At 46.7% G+C, this 19,070-nt stretch overlaps 1 protein-coding gene across 2 annotated transcripts in view; it reads left to right on the top strand.

Moving 5' to 3' along the window:
- The window catches only part of tmem132e (transmembrane protein 132E), a 97,918-nt gene that overhangs the window by 51,707 nt on the left and 27,141 nt on the right, over window positions 1-19,070 (top strand). The window contains exon 1 of one of the 2 annotated variants that reach the window (XM_085936399.1): window positions 18,461-18,845. The exons of the other annotated variant lie outside the window; for it this stretch is intronic. Coding sequence (XP_085792525.1) covers window positions 18,767-18,845 — 79 coding nt within the window. The 5' untranslated portion in view covers window positions 18,461-18,766. Of the gene's footprint in view, window positions 1-18,460; window positions 18,846-19,070 lie in introns of those variants that run through there. 2 annotated transcript variants of the gene reach the window in all.

Raw genomic sequence — 19,070 nt, 5'->3', positions numbered from 1 at the left:
AATTATAAACTACAACTCGTTTCGTAATATTAAAATCCCCTCGCATTCATAAAATTATCATTAATCCTGGATTAATGTTTATGAGAAAAGAAAAAATGCAGATCTTGGTGTCAAGGGAATACGGTGGGTGTTTCAAAGCCTCTCATAAGATTCTTGTACCTGTTTGCCGATTCCCACCGGGATCCTTCAAAGACGACGAACAGGCGCCTGTAAATGTGGTGACAGTAGCTCCTCATCAGCGGAAATGCACACACAGACACACACACACACACACACACACACACACACACACACACACACACACACATACACAAATCATCCTAGTGGATAAGCACATGACAAGTAATGTTAGTTTGCCAAAAAAAAAAAAAGAAATGTGGCTACTGCATGACTCCCTCCGCCACAGGCACTTTTTTTGACAGCTTGCAGGTGTAAATAATGACACCGGCTCCTTCTGTTTCAGCCCGGCCCAATCGGCGTCCTTCGTTACGTTGTCCGAGCTGGCAGGGTGAGACATTCGCACCGCGACAAATTGTGTGCGGGAAAACCGACGTAGCCTTAACTCTCGTGGGGGGAAAAAAACCCAGAAGCCTGAAATATTGACGACCTTCTGTGAGCATAAAATGAGCATGTATTTTTTAAATTACATCACGCACGGGCAACTAAATAGCACTCGGCGGAGCGGAGACCTCTGCCAAGGCCAAACAATCGTGCCAGATCATGATAAATTCCTCTTTTTGTAACGTTGCCGCTTCAAAAAATACAAAAAATAGACTGCACAAAAAAAAAATGTCTTACAGCTTTTGGAAATGAAAAAAAGATCTCCGCAGTCATGTTGAGTAAACAAACAACCCTAAAACGGTGGTAGAATATCGTGAAATTTCCAAACAAGAGATTCTCGATGCACCTGCAAAGAGCCTCTTGAGGACATTCGACCAAAAAGAAGCATCTGCTACACGGAAAGCAAACAACAAGGAAACCACAGAGGCTTTTTGACCCATTTTCCACGCGCCACCTGAGTGATTCCATTGTCACGGCACAAGCGGGAAGCGGCGGCCATCAACCGAGTCACGCCGAGCGGCAATTTGGGACGTCGTGGGAACCGCACCAGGCCTCCGATGTTTGCCATTTGGAAGCACGCTCGCGTATTGTCAATTGTGTCGCTTTTGGCGTGATTCTTTGCGCTTTCACGGAAACGGCCTTCTTGGCGGATAATATCGGCGGCGGGGGATACCATCGGCCGGTTAATGCCGCTTTTACATTTCGGCCCCCGCGATGAACCTAATGTTGACGAATGGGAGACGAAAGTGGATAGCAAAGTAGCATCAAAGCTAACATTAGTCGGGAAAATACTGTAAGAGAGTTAAGTTTGCGTTCAGAAAATGGCGGCCTTCACCTTGCCTTACCTGCGACGTCAAAATATTTTTTATCGTGCAATGTTAGCACTTTACTAGCTCCCGCTCTGCTGCCGTACGTTTTAGCATAACTTCCCCAGATAGCCTCCTTCCTAAGTTTCTCCTTCCAAACTTACACTTCTCGGCGAGCGTGACCTTGTTTGCCGTGCCCCCCTCGCAGTCTGTTGATATTTATACTTGCGCACCTCCGCACCTCTCGGAGTAGATATAATCCGGAGGTCACTTGAAGTATTGAAAGCAAAAAGCTCAAGCTTTCAAATGTCACTCTGGGGTCGGCATTGGCTAACTGCGATCCTCTCGCCTCCTCCGGCGGAGTAAATCAACGCACCGGGGACCACTCAGCCTCGTTTGCCAAGCTTGGAGCGGCAGAGTGGCGTTTATCATCTTCTCCCTGAGCAGAGAGAAAGTGGTAGCGCACCAAGTCAATTGCTGATAATGGAGGAGACTAATCATAAGCCATCCACATTTCAGACGGCCTTTCAGACAGTCGACGAGTGCTCGGTCGCTAACTGGCCTAGTTGCTTGCCCTTCAAATGTTTCGAAGGTTTCGGGGACTCCCCGTACCTTCATCCAAGGCTCTAAATTGAAATCCTAGCTGGAATCCAACAAGGGGCCATCAGATAGCCAACCGCTTTGATAAGATCTGACTTTTGTTTAAGGGATATAAACCTTCCGAGACCCACCTCATGTACGGTATGGCGTTCTTCGGAAAAGAGCAAATGCGCCCTGAAGCGGACGTCAAAGCTCTCAACGTGAAAAACAAGACATTTCATTTATTTACTCTCCCCCGTGTTGTAATCCTGCTCCAGGCGGTAGATGTGCACTTGGAGGGACGGGGGGGGGGGGGGCTGACGCTGCTGGAAAACAAAGCTGCTACCCAAGTAGCACTGTGGGGTCACAAGTCCTTTCTGCGTTCCACACACAGTAGCAAATTTGGGAGGGTTTAGTACCCCCTGTGGACAGCTCACTCATCTTATTTGCAGCTCCCTGACACATCAGCAAAATGTACGCCGTTGCATTTGGCTCGCTAGAGCCGAGGGGGGTGACCTGAGGGCGGGCCGTCGCTACCTTTCGTGTTCTTTCCTTTCCGAGGGGAGGGGACTGCGCTAACTGCTGTGCTGTTGTTGAGGGCTTCGCCAGCTGTGACTCGGCAAGTCGGGCCGCTTTTTTTTTTTTTTTTCTCCCCAGATGGGCCCAAGGGGGGCTTAAGAATTATAAATGTAGTCTAGACCACCATCAGTCATAATTCAATCAAAGCAGCCATGATGCTTCTTCAAGCTGGGCCTCATCAATCAATCGTCACTAAGCGAGTTACGCTTCGCTAGGCTACAACACAGATCCCGCTGCTTGTCGTTAGCCGTTGCCGCTTAAGCTGGGGAAAAAAAACAAAAAAACGCTTTGACTACTAAGTCCAACTGTGAGTGGCTTTTTCCACGTAGGTGAGGACTACAAAGAAGAGGTCCTCTATTTGCAGCGAGTCAGTTAAGGACACTCGGCACTCGCTAACGTTTGCAGCTGTAGCCTCTTCATTTTTGACCTCCGCCATCTGATACAAAACATAGATTTTAGCGCAATTCTCCATCGCCAGTCAGACGTAGGAACGCAGGAGCGCCCGGCCGCCATCTGCGAGTTGTTTCGGCCAACTCGAGTGGATGGCGAGCGGTCAAAAACGGCTTTTCACGAATGCAAATACTCATTGGACTGACAAAAATTGAAACCCACCGGGTGGTATTTGATATGCTTTCCCTATTGTAGTAATTAATAGGAATCTAATTGCGACTCGGCGAGCTTTACCTGGTGACAATAAAGAGTATTCCAGGACAATCGCACACCTCATTCCTTTCTGGGATTTACATTTGCATGCATACACAATGCACGGGGAAGGCATGAATAATTCAAACTACTTGCTAGGTTGCTGTGCCATTCACTGCTTGGCCATTGAGCATATTTTTTCGCCATCGTGCTTGCTATGCCTGACAAAAAAAGTAGCATTAATAGAAAGAACATTTCAGGCAGTCAAGCAAAAGCAGCAGGTGGTGCTAAACGCTAACCTTTTAGCCACGTTGGCTAATTGGTCGTTATTTCCGTCAAAAGGCACGCACTGAGATGGCATATCGAAGGGAAAAAAAAAAAAGCTAATTTCCTTGATCAACTATAAAGGGCAAAGTAATTAATGGCTGGCTTTATCTACTGCTCACTGTAACATTTCCCTCTCCTGCTATGACTCCAAAGTTTAATTCATAGTCTTAAAAACATTGACATGACAACTTCTTCCAACAGTCAGTAGGTGCCGGCATAAATCTTTTTTGTGCGGTTTCAGTTGCCAGGCAGCGTCTTGGGTATTTGCTGACCCCTCCCCCGAACCAAAAGAAACATACCAACAATGGCTTAAGTCTTGAGAGGGACCCGCAAACAACAAATCTCGCGACTGGCCGATCGGAGCTTAAGCTGTCCGTCTTCTGCCGTTTTGTCAATAGCGCTAAGGCGGCGACATCTGCCACGCCCGGCTGTCCTTCATATTCAAATTTCAAGAGTAGCCAGCATGTCGGGTGATAACCTTAATTGTGAACCAGCGCTAATGACGTCTGTCGTCTCACACGAAAGAAGGCCAACCCAATCGGGAGGCCTTGACCGCGTGCGCCGCCCAAACGCGGCCATGCGCTAACGCCTCAGCATAATGAAATTAGACAGTCGTTAGCATCGCCGCATTGTCCTTGCTCGTTTGCCCCCCCCCCCCCCCTTACTCGCCCTGGCCTCTTCGCAAATGTTACACAATGGCGGGATTAGCTGAGGACAATGAGGCTCTGAAGGTCGGAGTCCGGCACCTGCCCGCAGAAACGTCGATCGGCCGAGAATCCGTGGCATTAGCTATTAAAGGCTTTATGTTTTATGATCACATCGGCGTAATTATCGACATTGCCATTAAAAGCCTTGGCGGAGGTTTCCCCCAAACATAAAAGTTGCGACGAAGGAGACAATTTGCTGCTCTCAACAAAACAGGGAGGCTGTAAACGAAACAGTTCATGGAAAGTCGACCTAGCAAGTCATCAAACCACGGGGGACACGGCGGCCGTTTTGACGTTCGCCACCCGCCGCCTCGGAAAAGCTCACCTGATTGATGCCGCCGTCACACATGAAGGACGACACGCGTTCTCGCCACTCGAGGCGGCTTATTAAAACGCGCGCCGTCCTTCATGTGCGACGCGCTTGTAATGTCACATCACAGGCGCTAATTCTATAAACCAAAAGGCCTTTACTGGAGGGGAGTGTCGTCATTTAGCACCCCCGGATTTGATTGGTGGCGTCTCGTTTCCTTCGCACTTCTGAAACCTGTCATCCTTAGAGCTTTGAAAAAAATCTTCTGCTCAGGGCTAATGGTCCTGACATTGTGGCGCCGACAACTGGGGCGGAACTGCAGCCAATTTATTTATTCATTTTCTGTATGGACTTTGTTCAAAGTCCATAAGAAGCAATATTGTGGAAAAAGAAAAGTTTCAGAGGGTTGTTTTGAAGCAGCACCGAAAGTGTCACGGTAATAAAGGCCAACACAACAAAAAAGGAAAAGAAAAAAAAGAAAATAACAGCCTTTGAAAATGTAGCGTCTATTATGTGGGCGGGAAAAAATAAAAAATAAAAGCAACTTTAGATGCTTCCAGAGCAGTCTCCTGATCCCGCCAGGTGCAACAGCAGCGATAGCATTTGCAGCCCCGAATCATAAAAAAAAAAAAAAAAAGCAAGAAAGCAAAAGTGGCATACATTAAGCCGCCGCAGTTCAATTTATTGAGCCAAACTCTTTGTTGTTTTCAATCATCTGCTTGTGAGTGGCTAAACTTATTATGGTCGTGTTTTCCGATACACGGGGGCACCGAAAACTTTGGTAACCGAAATTCTCGTAAACACGACATCAAGGACGCAATCAGCATTCCGTTCGTCTTGTTGCAACCTGACCTTTAGCTGTCGAGACATTTTTTTTTTTCTTCCCCCGTTTCGAAACGAGACAGGTGTGCTGCGAGGAGCGAGCTAGTTGCTTGCTTACTTTTGCTTTCAGTCGATGAAGCTAAATATAGAGGCGCTCACCTGACGCGCCCCTCCCACTTTGTTTCATCTACAAATTAGCTCGTCAAAATTAATGATTTCATACATATTACTTCATTAGTTGTCGCGGGGGAGGAGATGTAGGCGGATTCCCGTCAGCCCTGAATTGAGGAGTCAAAAAGTGCAGATTGGTTGAGGCTTGACAAAAAAAAGAAAAACATTCATCTCTTTGTCTCACAGAAAAAATTATTTTCTTTCTTTTTGTGTCTGTGTTCCTTGATTTATTTTTCTTCAACGACTGAGCACGTTACCCCCAAAGCGCGCGCGGCAGCAAACAGAAAGTAAATTAAATGTCAGGCTGGCGCAAACACGGCGTCCTGCACCGCCATCCTCTGATTTTTCCATCACGGAACTTGCTTTTGCTATGTTTTCAACTTTAGTTTCAAAGTCTAGTCTAACCTGAAACTTAAATGAAGTTGCTGTCCAAATTTATAAAAAAAAACTTTTGAAATTCCACAAAATTGTTCAAAAATGTCAGAATTCACATTCCACAAAATTGAACTTGAAATTTTTTGAGAAAAAAAGTTTCCCTGATAAAACATCCAAATTCAAATCACCCAAAATGCACCCAAAAATATCCAAGATCATCCAACTAAGAACATTGAAAAAAAACAACAACACATTCGATTATTTTTTTTATGCAATACAAGATGGAAAATAAATGTTCCGATGCAATTCTAGCAAAGAAGTCGTCCTCCATCACCAAACTTTCTTTTGTTTGTTATTAATATTGACTTGTCAGTCTCCTCTCATCACCGCTCGCCATTTTCTTTTTTCACACGACTCGGAAGAATTTAAGTGAAGTCGACACCTTCGTAATAAGCCCCTGGCATCCCGGGAGCCGGCTTGTCACGCCGTTAACGAGATTCGGCGTCCAAGGAGACACCTGTCTATCAAACGTTCCGTTGGGACTCTTTGAAAGTGGCGCCGATTTAACGGCACGTGCGACGCTATTCGTGATTTTAATTGAAGGTGAAAATGTCGGCGTTGAAAAATTTTCAAATCGGCTTCTCGATGAATGGAAAGCCGCTTTGATGACGGCGACGATGAAGTGAGGAAAGCCTCGAAGGAGCGCATTGAAATATTTCCGACGCCAACGAGATCAAGCTGTTTGGGAACGTCACTGATGATGGCGAGCAGATGGCACGAGGGATTATGGCAGATTTGGCAGGGAAAAAAACAAAAACAAAGACAACAACAAAAAAAAAGCTTTCACAGTCGGTTCGTTTAGGAAGGAAGTTTGTCGTGGAGCTTCCACTTTGAACAGGTGACAAATTTTCCTTTCAAGCAGCACAAAATATAAACCAGCATTATATAATGTGATCATTTATTTATTTTGGGGGTTCTTTTTTTTTTTTTGGCCGGGAAAACGTCCCACAAACTTTATAGAATTTGACTGGTTCTATAATCCCACAACTTTGAATTTGAATAACATTTTGGGGGGGGGGAGAAATAAAAACTCTTCCCCCGAAGTTGAGCAAGTCCCTCGGCTGTCGTCTTTTATGTCGCTGCTCGGGAGCTGCCAAATTTTTTTTCACGTTAATGTCATCTCCCTTTTCCAAATCCAAACGGGGGCTTTGCCAGTCCGAGAACTTCCCGTCTGTTATCCCCGGCGCTACGTTTGACTTTGTAGCGGGTGTCAGATCTCGCTCGTTTGCCGCCACCGAGCCCAAATGACGGCGCTTTTTTGCCGGGGTCATCTGGCGGCGCTCCCGGCGCTTTTTTTCCCGCTGCCAACATTACTCGCATATAAAAATGCTGAACGGGTGGGAGGAGCCTTAACTAGCAGATGGCGACGTGATAAAAAAACAACAACAACAACAACAGAACAACTCGATTGATTCTTCCGTCCTGTTCTCGGGGGCTTTGTTGCATGTCAAGCACCTGATGACATATCTCGGATACCTTTGATAGATCTTGCAAAAGTGGCGAGCAAACAAAAACGTCAGCCAGTGTTTGATATTAGCCTCGTTTTTAACATCGTCTTTGACTTTTGGATTTGTTTTGACAGTCAGCACCACCGAAAGCCACCCGTGCTGACCCCTTGCCTCCATTTTCCCTTTCCCCACCTGCGTCCAAATCTATACGAAAGGTCAGAGGAGGGAGTGAATAAAGCGCTTTTTAAATCAAATGAAAAGCTCCGCGCGATCCATAGCTAACTAAATTGACTTCTATTGGGAAAATATGAGCCAAAGAATGAAAAATGTCAACATAAAAAAAAAAGAAAAAAAATGCCTCACGTGTTGTCTATTGACTTCTTTCGAGTGCACTCAAGCTAGCTAGCGCGGCGCGGCCAGATGCTCCATTTGCTAGCCGGCCTATATCACGTTACGCGAGCACGACGCTAACAAATAAGACAAGAGCGGCCGGAGGCTGAGCTGAATGAGCCGTAATAAAGTTAGGGCCGCCTCGCGGCGTTGCCGCTTAATCGGGTTAGGCCGGCACTCCCGTGATCCAATCAAACAGAAGGAGAGCACTTAGCCGTCGAGCTACGTTTCAAAGGCACCGCTTTCAAAACCACAACGTAAACATACGAGACCTTGTGGAATTATAACAATTATAAGAATTGATTTCAAGTAAAAGCGCACTATTTTGTTGAAATGAAACTCCTCAACTCACTTTAACAGTTCTACAAAATATACCGGAAATAGATGAATTAAAATGTATTCAAATTAAAATTTGAGATTTTGAGCAGGTTTGTTTGGGTGTTTGTTTGATTCTTTTTGTTTTTCTAACCAATGTTGATATCTTTTTATTTGAGGGCGGGGTTTATTGGAAGCACATTTCCACACGACGACGTTTTCCTCGACAGTGTTTGGCAGCGCCTCCGTTAAACAGCCAAGGCACCGATTGTCTTCAACGTATGCGTAAGGCGATACGAGATTATTCCCCCTGTGGATTTTGTATGGGTTTTTTTTTGCGCTCTCCCTTTTCCGTCGACAAAGGCCACAGCGTACAATAGCGTGACAAAACGCTAGCGAGCGTGGGTGGCGCCGGTCGACAGCGTACAGGGCTGGAGGCGGGATATTTATCTTTTTATAGCAGGATCGGCGGCAGGGCGGCTCTTTGACATTTTCCGCCATTATTTCAAGCAATCATGCAGCCAAGTGGGTTCAAGTGGTGGAATCGCAGTAGGGCGCTAAGTCTCGTCCTTATACCTGCCGCAATAAATTACTCCTACCACTAGATAACCGACCGTACGTGTGTTATTTTTTTTATTTTGTTATGTTTTACAGTGAGGCTACTGTATGGTTGTTGTTTTTTTACAGTTTCATGCGTTACTTGTTCCATTTTACCGTTCACTGTGTTCATTTGAAAATTGAGCCAAAAAAATGTCTTAAAATATTTCTTTTTGTTTTCATTTTGATTTCAAGTTCTTCTGTTGACCTTTATTTTATTTTTTTCATTTGCTTTTTTCCCCCCTAAATAATTACAAAATATTTGCACATCTCTCAACTCCTTTTGATGATTAAACCTTGAGCGGGTCACGGTGACCCGGGAACAGTGTTGCTAAGTAACAAACAGCCAGATAATTAAATTAAGCACAGTATGAGCAACTTTCATTCTTCAACTGGTGGCTTTGATAAACATCCAGCGGGGCAAATTGACCTTTCAAAATGTTTGTTTTTTTTTCTAAATAATGTAAAATATATTATTTGCATGCCTCTCTATAATGATGAGATGATTACAGGCAATGTTTGAGTGGGTCACATTGACCCGTGAACATTGTTGCTTGTTTGGTTAGTTTGGTTGGTTTAAAAAGAAAAAAGCTTTTCTTTTCAACTGAAGTTTGACATTTGATCAAAAGCACACCGAGGGAAGTAAAGCTAAGTTAAATGTAATGCATCGGGTCATTTTGACCCTGGGCAAGAATATCCTCAGAATAATCGTCTCGATCAAATCATGATCTTTTATGTATCGATACCCTGTCCGACAATTTCAAATCTGTCCTTTTCAAGTCGCTCATGCATTTCTGCGCCCCGCATCCGTGTCGGGCGGCGAAGCATCTTGACATGGCCGACGGATACGCATCGCACGCGCGCCGACCGCCGAGCTTCCATCATGTCCTCGGGGCGCCGGGGTGTGGACGCCGGAGCCGTCCACGAGGGAGGCGGGGGAGGGGGCGGCGGCTGCCAAAAGCGAGGCGAGTGATCTGAATAGAGACGAGTCAAGGCGACAGGAGGGATGAGCGCTGCTCGCAACAAGCGCATGACTGATGAGGCGCGCAATGGAGAGGGAAGGCTGGAAAAAAAAGGAGGACGAGGTAGGAGGTTAGAAAAACAAGATGATGATGAAGCGTCATAACCCCGAGCTTGGCCGGTAAATAAACACATCAATAGCACGTCATGCTTACAAGCGGAGGCGGATTGTTGTGGAGGAGGAGGGAGGCGCAGCTACACGCTTACGGCGCTCCTGATTAGCGGCGGCGTGCTTCAAGTCAGCCGGCCGTGGCTCGCATTTCAATGGCGGCTGCGGTTTATGTTGACTGCAAATAAAAAAAAACACTCGAGTTGAGCCGTAGCAGGACTTTGAACGTTTGACCCGATCCGTCCACAAAGTGTCTTCTTAAAATTTGGGATAAAAAGAAGGCAGTTGAACAGGGGTGTGTAGACTTTTTATAGTCACCTTTTCCAACGATAATTCCGCTGTCTTCCTCAGTCTGCTCGCCAGCCCACCTGTCCTTGCGGCCTTTGGGCAAACACTGTAATTACGCCACTGCGGCTCGGCGTCGGGGGTCCGCCGAGCCCCGGCTGACCCCGACCGAGGCGTTGACGGCCCGCCGACGCAGCTGTCAGCCATGCTGGGCGATGACAGACATACGGGCCTCCTCTCTGCCGGCGCAATGAGCTTGACACTCAACCTGACAGCGGGGGGAGGGAGAGAGGGAGGGGGGGGGGGTGTCACAGCATCTAGACAGCCGGACCACTTTGTTTGTTCTTTGACTTTCTGCCACCATGGTTGTACAGCTACTATTGTTTAGGGGGGGGGCATGATGCATGAACGCAATGCAAATGTCATGACACGAACACGAGGCATAGTCACGGTACTCTTCTGACATGAGGTCGCTCCACAATGTTGTGTGCTTCCAGGTTTATACCAGGACTGCTCATTTTGCTTTGGCTGTTGTGTGTTTTTACTGCCGCGGTTTTCCGCCCGAACAAATTCCGACATATGGTCAATGTTGTGTTTTTTTTTTTTTTTCTTGCTCTTGCAATGCATTTCTCCCAATTCTTTTTCCATCGCTCCACAATGTTGAGAGCTTGAGAGCTCCAGCATGTGTTTTGTCTCTCCTGCCGTTTCTATGATTGTTACTTTTCTGACACGAGTCCGCTTTTTTTTTTTTCTCTGTGAATGACAGCCCGAGGAAGTGCGGTAAATATTTATTTTTAAAAAAGGCATCTTTGAACTTCAACCCCGTCTGTCAATAGAACCCCCCCATGCTCGAGCTTCTTTGGCTGCTTTTAAAGCAACGGCGTTCTCAGTTGTGTCACTCACTGTCATGTCGCGTGGGCACGGCGGGCTGTCGACGAGCCCAGAACAAAGGAGGCAGCCCCAAATAAGTTTGCTTATCATTTATTTACACGCCCGAGAGAGAATCCCTTTTGTTTGCCAAGGAGCTTTGGCCAAAATCTGACAGCTAACGAGTCAGAAACCGAGTCGCTTAACCGAGACATTGCGATATCTCAATTCTCTTTCCTTTTGTTGTTGTTTTTTTAGGGCGGTGCGTTAATGACTAAAATGTCACAAAAACGGAAGAGTTTAACCCCGAGGGAAGTCGAGCCCACCAAATCATAGTGACGTGCTTTCAGAAAAACAGAAGTCATCTTGAGCGGGCATTTTGCTAGCTTGCATTGATACGCTGACTGTGTCTTTCTCTTTCCCAAGCGAGGCTCACTTTGACATCAAATTTTCAAAAGATTCAAACTGAGCGAATGAAGAAAAATGACACAGAGGTAACAATTGCTTCCATTCAAAGCACTGCACCTCATCACTTCTATGTATACGCAAGGTTTCAGGCGGGTGGGCGCAATGCTGGAGGTGTTTTTTTTTTTTTGCTGACAAACAGCAGTTCCGGTGACTCTTGGAATGACCTATTTAGAGAATTCCATCAGGTCAAAGCACACACACACACACACACACACACACACACACACACACACACACACACACACACAGTAATATCGAAGTTGCACTATACACGAAGGCGTTAAAGTTAATTTCTTAGTGATTAGATTCCAAAATTATAAAAAGATACATTTTGAACTTTGTGCGAAAGTCTGACTGACAAAAATCAAAACACACATCCAGTGTTGATCCCTACGCATCAGGGCAGACAGAATTGTGAACTTTTATGTCGATGAGTGTCACTCAAAAAAGATTCATCTTTCAACTCGTTGACTTTGTGAGTTTGTTTTGCGCAGCTCAGATGAAAGGCGTCCCATCGGAGACTTCCCCCTGAATGCTTGCCAGCTTTTTACATGTTGGTTTTAAATCGGGCCGAATCAAAACAAGCGGCAGCTAACGTAAGAGTGCGTAACCTCTGCGTTGATGCGCAACTTTCCCCAAAGTTGCCAAGCGCGCCCGCCCGCTCGCCCATTGCCGACCGAGGGAGTGCATCGGAAATCCTTTTGTGTGAAAGGCGAACGTTGTTATTTTTTATTTTGCAAGTATCTCTACCAGACAGCCGCTTGCCTGAAGTTATTTACGCCCGTGTCGCTTTATTCCAATAACGTCATTGAAATGTGCAGATGATTATCTTGCTCCCAATGAAAACATTTCTCGCAAGCAAAATGTATTTGCAGAATTAATAGTTGATTCATGTTTTGTTGAGATTGCCTTCGCGAGCCATTTAAAAGAAGTACAAAAATCTCCACAAAATTACTCAGGAAATCTTTTTTGTTTGATAAAAGACGCGAGTTTTGTGAGGATGAGTCAAAAGCCAAAGAAAAAGCAAAATACGTGTCTTTAATAAATAAGCCCCGCCCCTCAGTCAGGCTTTTATGCAAGTCAGCAAAATGTGTGTTCCAACTCATCAATTATAAAAAAAAATCGGGACTCACTCTGTGCTTCTCTCAGCTCGTCTGTCTGGACCGGAGACGGCTGATTAAAATGACAAAATGTCGCCGTTTAAATTGGGATGGCATGCGGCTCCTGATTCATGTTGACATTAATTAGAACACCTTCGTCATGTCCAGTTCTGTCGCGCCGTCGCTTAAAACGTAGCGGCGGTGTGCATGCAGATCACTTCCTAGCAAAAGGGGGGGGGGAGGGCTTAGGATGAGTTGCTTTCCGACCGCACCAACCTGGCAATATGGAGGCCGCGACTGTAATCCTCCGAGGCGTGCATTATCAGATTATTTCCAACTCTGCACCAGATGATTTAGCGTCGCTTTTGGAGCAAAGCCCAACCTCTCGGGAATTTGCGGTCAGCGACGTCAAATTAAAAAAAAAATGCTGACTTACAAAAAGGATCGAGCGCTGGCTTTTGATTGACACCCTCGGCGGCTGAAATGCAAAAAAAACGTGCAGGCCGCAAGTGAAGATTGAGAAGCGGCGCTTCCGAGCGCACCTTTGTTCGCTCGGAATCAACCTTCCAAGTTGCCGTTGTGCCGTTATCACGTTCAACCAATTAGGAACTTGTTCACAATGACAACAATGCTTTAAAATGTAATATTTTGGGATAAATGAGAGTCGGGTTGGATCATTCGGCTCATGTTAGGGTTCGTCCGGTTACCGCCAAGGTTAGCGCTCAAGATCGGCGGTTGGTGTCGAAACAAATTCGTAGACACTCCAACAAGCGTGTGCCCGTGTGATGCCGTTTGTATGAATTATTAATGCACCCATCCCAGTTTCTCTCCTCAATTCCGACTCCTGGGAGCTCATCAAGGAGATCTACTCTAACAAAAAAAAAAAAAAAGCTGACAAACTTCTCTCATGTGTCGCGGAGAACACAGCGCCCCCCGCTGTCCGAGCACCGGCTTTCTTTACCTTCCCGACAGCTTTATTGTACGGCAGCTATATAACCTTAAAAGGAGGACGGACGGAAGTCAAATAGTGTGACGGGATTTAATTGTCGTGTCAATCGTATGGCGTGGATGCAGTCGCAGGCGGACGGCCAGACGGACTTTGTTGCTGACGGCAAAAAAATTGCCACTTGATTTTTGCAACCCCCTTTCGGTGTCGTTGACCTTCATTCCGGACCTGGAAAAATATTGCCTTTTAGGTTTCCTAAGGGTTCCATTTGTCTGTCGGCCCATTTGTTCGGTCAATCCGATTTTTTTTTTTTAGATCTCCAATGTATTTTCTTTTATCCATCCATCCATCGCTTGGCAGAAAGAAATTGTCTTTCTTCTTGTAGACAACAACAATAAGAAGCTTCCTAATGATATGCTAATGACTAGCCTTCCCGCGAGCTCACATCTTGAACACGAAGAACGACAGGTATATTTGCGGCCGATATGTAAAAAAGGCCTCGTGTTCAAAGAACGCCGTCTTTGTTGCGTGAAGTCCGGATGCGCCGCTAGACAGCGCGGACAGCTAACGTCGCGGTGGCTAATCTCCCGTCTCCCGGCTTGTTTTGTTTTGGTTTTTTTTTTTTCCATCACGGCGACAGAGAACGACTTGCGGGGGCCGCGTAATCCGCCTCGCCCTCGTCACTCCTCCCCAAACGCAAGTGCTGTTTATTCAGCGCATCACATGCATGGTGGCGGAGAAGGTTAGCTGGATTCTTTTGATGTGCGCCGTCTGACTTGTGGGAGACGTCTGGGTTTCATCGTTATGCACGTCGAAGTTCGTCGCAAAGATGCGCTCAGCGGGTGACAAACTCAAAGGGAGCTTTTAGTTGTCGGGGAAAATAGGCTCAAAGACAACAATGCGCTGCGTCGAGTTGCTTTCCGGAACTTATTAGCGGTTAGCATGTTGACTACTTAACAAGTATTGTCGTGTGTCGTCTTGTAAACAGGTGTTGAGATGATGCTTTTCCCAGGACCTGTTTCAAATCCCTCGTTGTAGAAGTTCACTTTTCCAACCTGGAATCTCCCCCAGACGGCATGGCGCTCAACCTCTCGCATTCCATTAACCTCGGGATGACGCGGAGGCGTTTACCTCGACCTCCTGGGGGCCGGCGGGGGGGGGGGGGGGCATGTTCCGGTACGCTTCAGGGCCGTGTTAAAAGTTTACCTTTTAAGCCTTTGAAGAAAAACAATCACAGACTATTGTTCTTTCAATCAATAAAACATAAGCCTCGGCATTTTTGCCGCGTGAATATTTAATGGAGGGGGGGGGGGGGGCTTGTTTTTCTTCTGACGTGAGATCGTTGACTTTGGATTGTTTCTTTTCATACGGACCATTTCGAGCAACAATGGAGGCTCCGCCGGGAACACAAAGTGCAGTGGAGATCACGTGACTGCATCACCATATTGCGTGTGTGTGTGTGTACACTGAATCGTGTGTGTGTGTGTGTGTGTGTGTTTTGGCTTCATGGGGCGTCAATGCACCCAAAACAAGGCAGCGCTTGTTCGTTGCTCCTTAGCAATGGAATAAACCGGAACATATTCAAATGGAATTAACCTTTGACACGTGAAACTTTTGTTTGGTGTCCAAGAATGCCAGCGTTTGCAAACACCAAACTTTTTTGGTGACATCACAGCCAAGGTGGCTCTTCAGCCCCGCCTCGGACTTTACGAGTTAACGCTGAAATCCCGCCGAGCGAATGGCTCTTTTAATAGCCGTCGACACATTTGGCCACTTTTAACACGTCCTCGCCTGATGTTTTACGGCGCTCCTCTTTAATGGAAATCACTCACGTAAAAAGATTGATGACGTTCCCGTAGAGACACTTGCTTATTCCAACTCCCTCCCTTCCCGGAAATTTCATTAAAGCCCCTTGTTGATTCTGATCCCCCTCCAAGTACAACATTTCCATAATCTGCTGCTGGTACATTGTCTCAAGATCCTTCTAAAGTGGAGGCGAGCGCTTTTTTTTTCCCCAGGCTTACGTTTTCCCCGTCGCTCGTTGTTATGGTGATTGGGTAGCGAGTTGTGTAACCTCTCGCCGTGAGAACAACAGCGGCGCAAACTAAAAAAGTGTTTTGCAGACAGAGCTGGCTTTCTCTCAGCCGAGTCACTTCGAAAGCCTCGGTCGTGAGGAACAGATGCTTTGACGTTCTCGCAAGCGGAGCAGTCTAAACGTTTCACTTACGATCAGAAATAGGAATTGCTTATTGATGTGAAAAGACTTTATTTTAAATTTTAATCATCGTATTGCTAAGAGCCACGAGAAGGTCTCATTTTCATTTCGCCTTGAGGGTTTAAAAAAAAAAAAAAAAACCTGATCATGTTCGCAGACAAAAGCTTTAGCTGATCGCCCATAAATTATAAGAATAATGAAGCATTTGTGTTTGCAATTAAGTGTTCAAAGTAAAAGTAACCATCGCCGAAGCTGAGCCGGGAATAATTTGGCTTCACGCTACACAGCTCCCAAAAAAAAAATATGCCAAAGAGTCAAATTAATGACATGTTTATTAGGCTGTGTGAAAATTCAAGCCCCGCCCTCCCTCGGAACTCACTCAATGGGGCCAACTGGCCAGTTTGGGGTGAATTACGGGACTCCCTCAAGGGAATTTGCCCGATAAAACCAAATTTTTCACTTCAAACGCATCACTTATTATTTTACGTTGTCGTGAATGCACGCTAACGTAGCTAACTGAAATTGCTAGCATGTCTGGGCCAAAGACGTGTTCTTCCCCCAAAGGGTCTCAATTAGTCGCGCGTGTCCTCTCACCTCTAAATCAGCTTAATGCAACATTAATTAGAGGCGCCGTGATTATGCGGCGAAGCCAGAAAAGCCGCCCGAAGGCAGCAGAGAACCTCGCCATCATCCACTTACTTTCAATCGACGTCCTTGCGAAGACAACGGTTTATTTGACCTAACGACGGCCGAGCGACGGCGCCCGAGTAAAAGCCGTCGACGTTTTGGTGTCCTTTCAAAGCTGTCCGGCAAATAGATCATGTGGAGCGTGTTTTGAAACGTCTATTACTTGAGTCGCTTGAATAATGGATGTTGCCTTTCAGCGTGGCGCTGAATAACACATGGAATAATGTGCGATAACATCAGCCAATTTATATAGAATAAGCTCAATTTTTTTTTGTCTCAATCTTTATGTCTTGGCCCCGCCCCGTCCCGTCCCGTCGCCATCCAAACAGCCTTCGCCGGACCAGATAAGGCGACTGTCAATATAAATTATGGATGATTTTATGGGTGAACATAAAAAGCTCAATGATGAAAAGTTCCCTCTCCCTCGGCTGGTGTCACACTGGTTATATATTCTTGCTTTTTTTTTTTTTTTTTTTTTATCAAGCTTGCAAATTATGCGTGATTAAAGCTGCACTGTGTATAATGTTTCATTATAAAGAGAAGCCGCTAAGAAAGAAAAGCCTTCATCTGCTCTTATTAACACCGCCGTCGATTGTGCTCGTTAGAATAGCTGACGGAAGATCCTAATTGGTCCAATCGGCGATGGATGAACGCACGCTCGGTCATCGTCGGTCACAAAATTGTTATCGGCGAAGTAGATTAATCTCCGACGATGCTCTTCGATTCTCTCGCCGATTTGTTTGTCTTTCAAAGCAGCTCCTGTTACGTCATGGCGCTTCACTGCGGCCCTCGCCGCTGTCACACCTGACAAACGGCTTCGGGATGAATGGCTTCCTCCTTTTGTCACCCCCCCCCCCCCCCACCACTGAGCCACCCAAACGTGTCATCTGAGCAAGGCTAGGAAAGCGATGAAAGAAAAAGAATCAATAGGGAAAGTCGCGCCTGGAGAGAAGGCCCCATTTCCACAATCTGGGCGTGACCTTTTCACTGCCGAGACATTGATGCACTTTTCCTCTTCAAGATCAAATATCCGCCCCCCCCCCCCCCGCTCATCACGTCCTCATATCAATCTCGAGTGAAACGTGAAACCCCTCCAAGGTCCGGCGGGGATGCCTTGTTGGTTTTTTTTTGTACCGAGCTGCTCTGATTTCGCCTCGGCGGCTTCCAGAACGAATTCATCAACAACCAATTTCAAGCCAATCCTTTAACAATCAATTAATCGGTTATTACGCGCACGCCTTAACGAGACAACCCTGTCGGGGCGAGCCATTACAAAAAGCGTTAACACCCGACCTGATGTTTATTCACGGCTTTGAAGCGACTTAATGGGATAACGGCGAGGACGGCGAAGCTCGACCCCCCCCCCCCCCCTGACAGATACTCGTCGAAACGGTAGCCCTCCCGAAATCAACCCGCCGACGCGCATTCCGATCGCGTCGCCATCGTTAATGACTATTTGCCGTGGAGCCGGCGGCCTGTTGAACTAACAGCTCGACGACTGCGGCCTTGTCGGCGACAATGCAAACAGCCCGACTGTGTGTTGTTCTGGCCCGGCGAACCCGGGCGACGCCGCCCGCCTTCTAATGGCCTCGTCAACACGCGCGCCAGAGAGAGAAGAGACAAAGTAGTAGTGACAGCAGAGCCCACCCCCAACTTTGTACATGCCGGATGTCGTTTTACCACTTGGTGGGGGTCCCTGCACTCACACACACACACACACACTCAAGGGATTTTTTTTTCTTTTAAGACGAGAATTCCAAGCGTGTGAGGTGACACCCCAACCATCCCCCCTTCATGCTTCCATTCTCGTGGAATTCTCACGGGGTTGGAGGAGGAGCCGGGGCTAATTACCTAATCTTTTCTTCTTCTTCTACTATTCAACTACTGCCTGAAGGCTGGAGGAACATCCCCCCCACCTCTTGAACACACACACACACACCTCTATCTGTGTGTGTGTGTGCGCGTGAGTGCAAGCGGCTAACAAGAGACGAGGTGTGGCTGGGATGGGGCGGTGTCCCGACGCTTTGTCTGCAGCACGGCCCACCAGGAGGGGGGGGGGGTGGCTACACTCCGGCGTCTGCACCCGGAGCCACACCAGATTGGCGTGGGAGCCAGAAGCCAACATATGCAAACCACACACGCACGCCTAAATCGGGAATGTAAAGCCTCAAGTTGAAGACGACGACGAAGAAGAAGAAGCCGAGTGGATTGTGTTTGCGAGAGGAGATCACAAAGTGGAAGCCAGCGTGCCGGCTGGTTCCGTCGCTGCTACACAGCAACAAAGAAAGTTGTCAAGTTGGACTCGCTTTGCCTCGGGGTAGGACGCAGGGAAGAGGAAAAAAAAAAAAAAGAATGTGCTTTTCAAAGTAAAACTTGGAATATGGGACTTTTCCTCCATGACTTGGACCACGGAGACAGCAAGTTGCTTTTCCACGCTCACCTCTGGATCATTTTCATAAGTATGTTTGAGGCTCGGATGCTAAGTGGCTAACGCTAATTTGGCTGTCATGTTTGCTTGCCCAAACTGCGGCTGGGTCAAGTATGGGTCTTCTGTTTCCACAATTACTAGTTGAAGGACAGGACATGTCAGTTTTGATGTATCTGAGCATGTTTTGGCTGTATTGCCGCGTTACATTTTGCAAGGAATGATTTAAATGACTCATGTGACGCTTTATATTTCAGTT

This window comes from Syngnathus leptorhynchus, chromosome 17 (assembly GCF_054491065.1).
Source record: "Syngnathus leptorhynchus isolate UIUO chromosome 17, UIUO_Slep, whole genome shotgun sequence".
NCBI lineage: Eukaryota > Metazoa > Chordata > Actinopteri > Syngnathiformes > Syngnathidae > Syngnathus > Syngnathus leptorhynchus.
This window is presented reverse-complemented; position numbering and strand designations above follow the sequence as displayed.